The 2,300-nt window shown below is 37.3% G+C and overlaps 1 protein-coding gene across 1 annotated transcript in view; it reads left to right on the top strand.

Moving 5' to 3' along the window:
• Positions 1–479: 479 nt before the first annotated feature.
• FAM83A (family with sequence similarity 83 member A) overlaps positions 480–2,300 on the top strand; it is a 26,050-nt gene continuing 24,229 nt past the window's right edge. The window contains exon 1 of the mRNA XM_072410676.1: positions 480–1,099. Within this exon, the coding sequence (XP_072266777.1) occupies positions 620–1,099 (480 nt within the window). The 5' untranslated portion in view covers positions 480–619. The remainder of the gene's footprint in view (positions 1,100–2,300) is intronic.

Below are 2,300 nucleotides of genomic sequence, written 5' to 3'. Positions count from 1 at the left end.
TAAAATGTATAGTAATACATAGAAACCAATTAGTTGCCATCAATCCATTTACAGGTTGCAACATGATGGATCTATGTGGGTTCCTGAACTTTGCAAAGTGCTCTTTGTCTTTGAAATAACAAGACTAGATTTAACAATTATTATAAAAGTAACAATCAGTACCCCTAAGTAAGCCAAAACTATTTTTACATTAGCCAGCAAGTCTATCTCCTGCCGGTACAATTATCTGCTCCTCCTGACATGTCAGATTACTATGTGAAGTGTGAGGGACATGACATTCAATGACAGCTCCATCAGGGGAGTTGCTGAGCCACAGGTATGGCTTACAGGTAAGGCGTGTCTCTTCTTAGATAAGCTCGGTTATACACCTTTCACTTCCCCTCTTATTCCAGTTCCGCTGCATTTTCACCAGCCAATTTTACGCTGATCTTCTGCTTAAGTGAACATTCTAATGGGCATGTAACTGCAAAGCTCCACTTTTCTATTGAAGTTGAGAAAAGACAACTGGCTGCCTAACACAAAGGAGAAGATACACAAAAACTTTTTCAAGTTGATGACCACCAAACAAGTTCATTGCCCATCTTTTTTTTCCAAGTTAAGGTAATTTCTGTATTTCAACATGAATAGGTCCAAAACACTGGGGAAAATTAAGAAAAGGATCGAGGATGCCAAAAATAGATGGGCCAATTTGGGCAAGGCTGATTATAGCTACAACGAGAGCGCACGCTTGGCCACGGATGCCCTTTTGGATGGTGGGAAGGATTCCTACCAAAAAGTTCTGACGGACGAGGGAGAGGTGGACTTTTTCTCCAAGGCGGAGGTCCAGTTTATTGTGGACAATGTGAAAGAACCCTATTATTCTAATGATAGTACCAATGAAGGTGAAAATGGGTCGTTGCAAAATGGGAACCATGAGCATAAATCTGAAAGCTTTTACCCTATTAATTCGGACAACAGTGAACCCACAATGCAGCTACACAACTGGAGCTCGGAGGAAAAGCCGTATCTGAAGGACAAGTCCAGTGCCACCGTCTACTTCCAATCTGACAAGGCCAGCATCAGGGAGACCATTCGGAAGTGTATACACCGAACAAACCAGGTATGACCCTATATTGACATTTTTAATAATAGTTGTGGTCCAAAAATATGTCACGGTCCTCTTTTACTGTGGACGTAGTATAAGTCCATTTATGCCGTAATGGCTAGCATTGTATGTGGGGTCTTGAAGTCCACCCATAGCTGGAGTGTCCAAACTTGTCCTTGGGACTCATTGGGGTTCCAATGCCTGAAGCCTAAAAAAACCCTATGGCATTATATTTGCATTAATATTAGGAGGTTAAAACCAAAAAACAAAAATTCATATCATTCTTTTAAAACTACATTTTTTTTTATACTTTTTAATTTTTTTATACTGTGTTGTATGAACTCCAGTGATGACTGTATGGTATTGGGTTCTTTAATGGTGGCACCAGTGAGTGGACCATGCATGCGAAATGCTTGTTGAAACAATACCCTATCAAAGTCCCTATCAAAACATATATATTAGCAATGCAGGGACATAATTGTTAAACTATTAAAAGGAAGTGCCTTAAAAACTTTTTGGCAATATCTTTAATAAAATCTTCAAGTTTAAAAATAATGACTTAAGAAATAATAATACAATTGTAAAGATTATATGGGATTTAATTATTCATTAATTATTTTATTATGTTTATTATATTTGATAGGGCTTTTGATTTTAGAAACGTTCATGTTAATTTATTTTACATGGTTCTTCGTTCATTTATTATGGCAAATAAGGTTGGTTGGTGGCTCATAATTAGGGTTTGCCATGGTGCAGAATCATTACATCTGTGTTTCACTGCAATACGTGAATCTGCTTATCGTGTATAAACACAATTCTTCATGTCCTATTCCTAATATAATGCTCTGAGCTGCAGAACATAGCCATGTTGGAATAATGGGATTTTTACTTGAAATGTATGCTTCTGCATAAGATCACTTATTGTACTGCAGGAAAACAAATGCAAACAATCCTTTACTAGAGTTTAAATAATACCCTGACAGTACTATCTCATATAAGTTGTAACTTGTTATTGCCATATTTAAAGTTAAGGTATTTTCAGTTTTATTAAATATGCAGCTTTTATTAAAAGGATATGTTATGATTCAACCATGAGGGTCCTTGTTCAAAGACCTCCAAAATGTTCTCCGAATTGTTCCAATGCATTGTCATTACATACACCCTGTGGATACTACGCATTGTGCTGGCATTTTAGCAATGAGTTGCAGCGGCCGCT

This window comes from Pyxicephalus adspersus, chromosome 5 (assembly GCF_032062135.1).
Source record: "Pyxicephalus adspersus chromosome 5, UCB_Pads_2.0, whole genome shotgun sequence".
Taxonomy (NCBI): domain Eukaryota; kingdom Metazoa; phylum Chordata; class Amphibia; order Anura; family Pyxicephalidae; genus Pyxicephalus; species Pyxicephalus adspersus.
The sequence above is the reverse complement of the archived record's forward strand: the minus strand, read 5'-3'. Positions and strand labels throughout refer to the sequence as shown.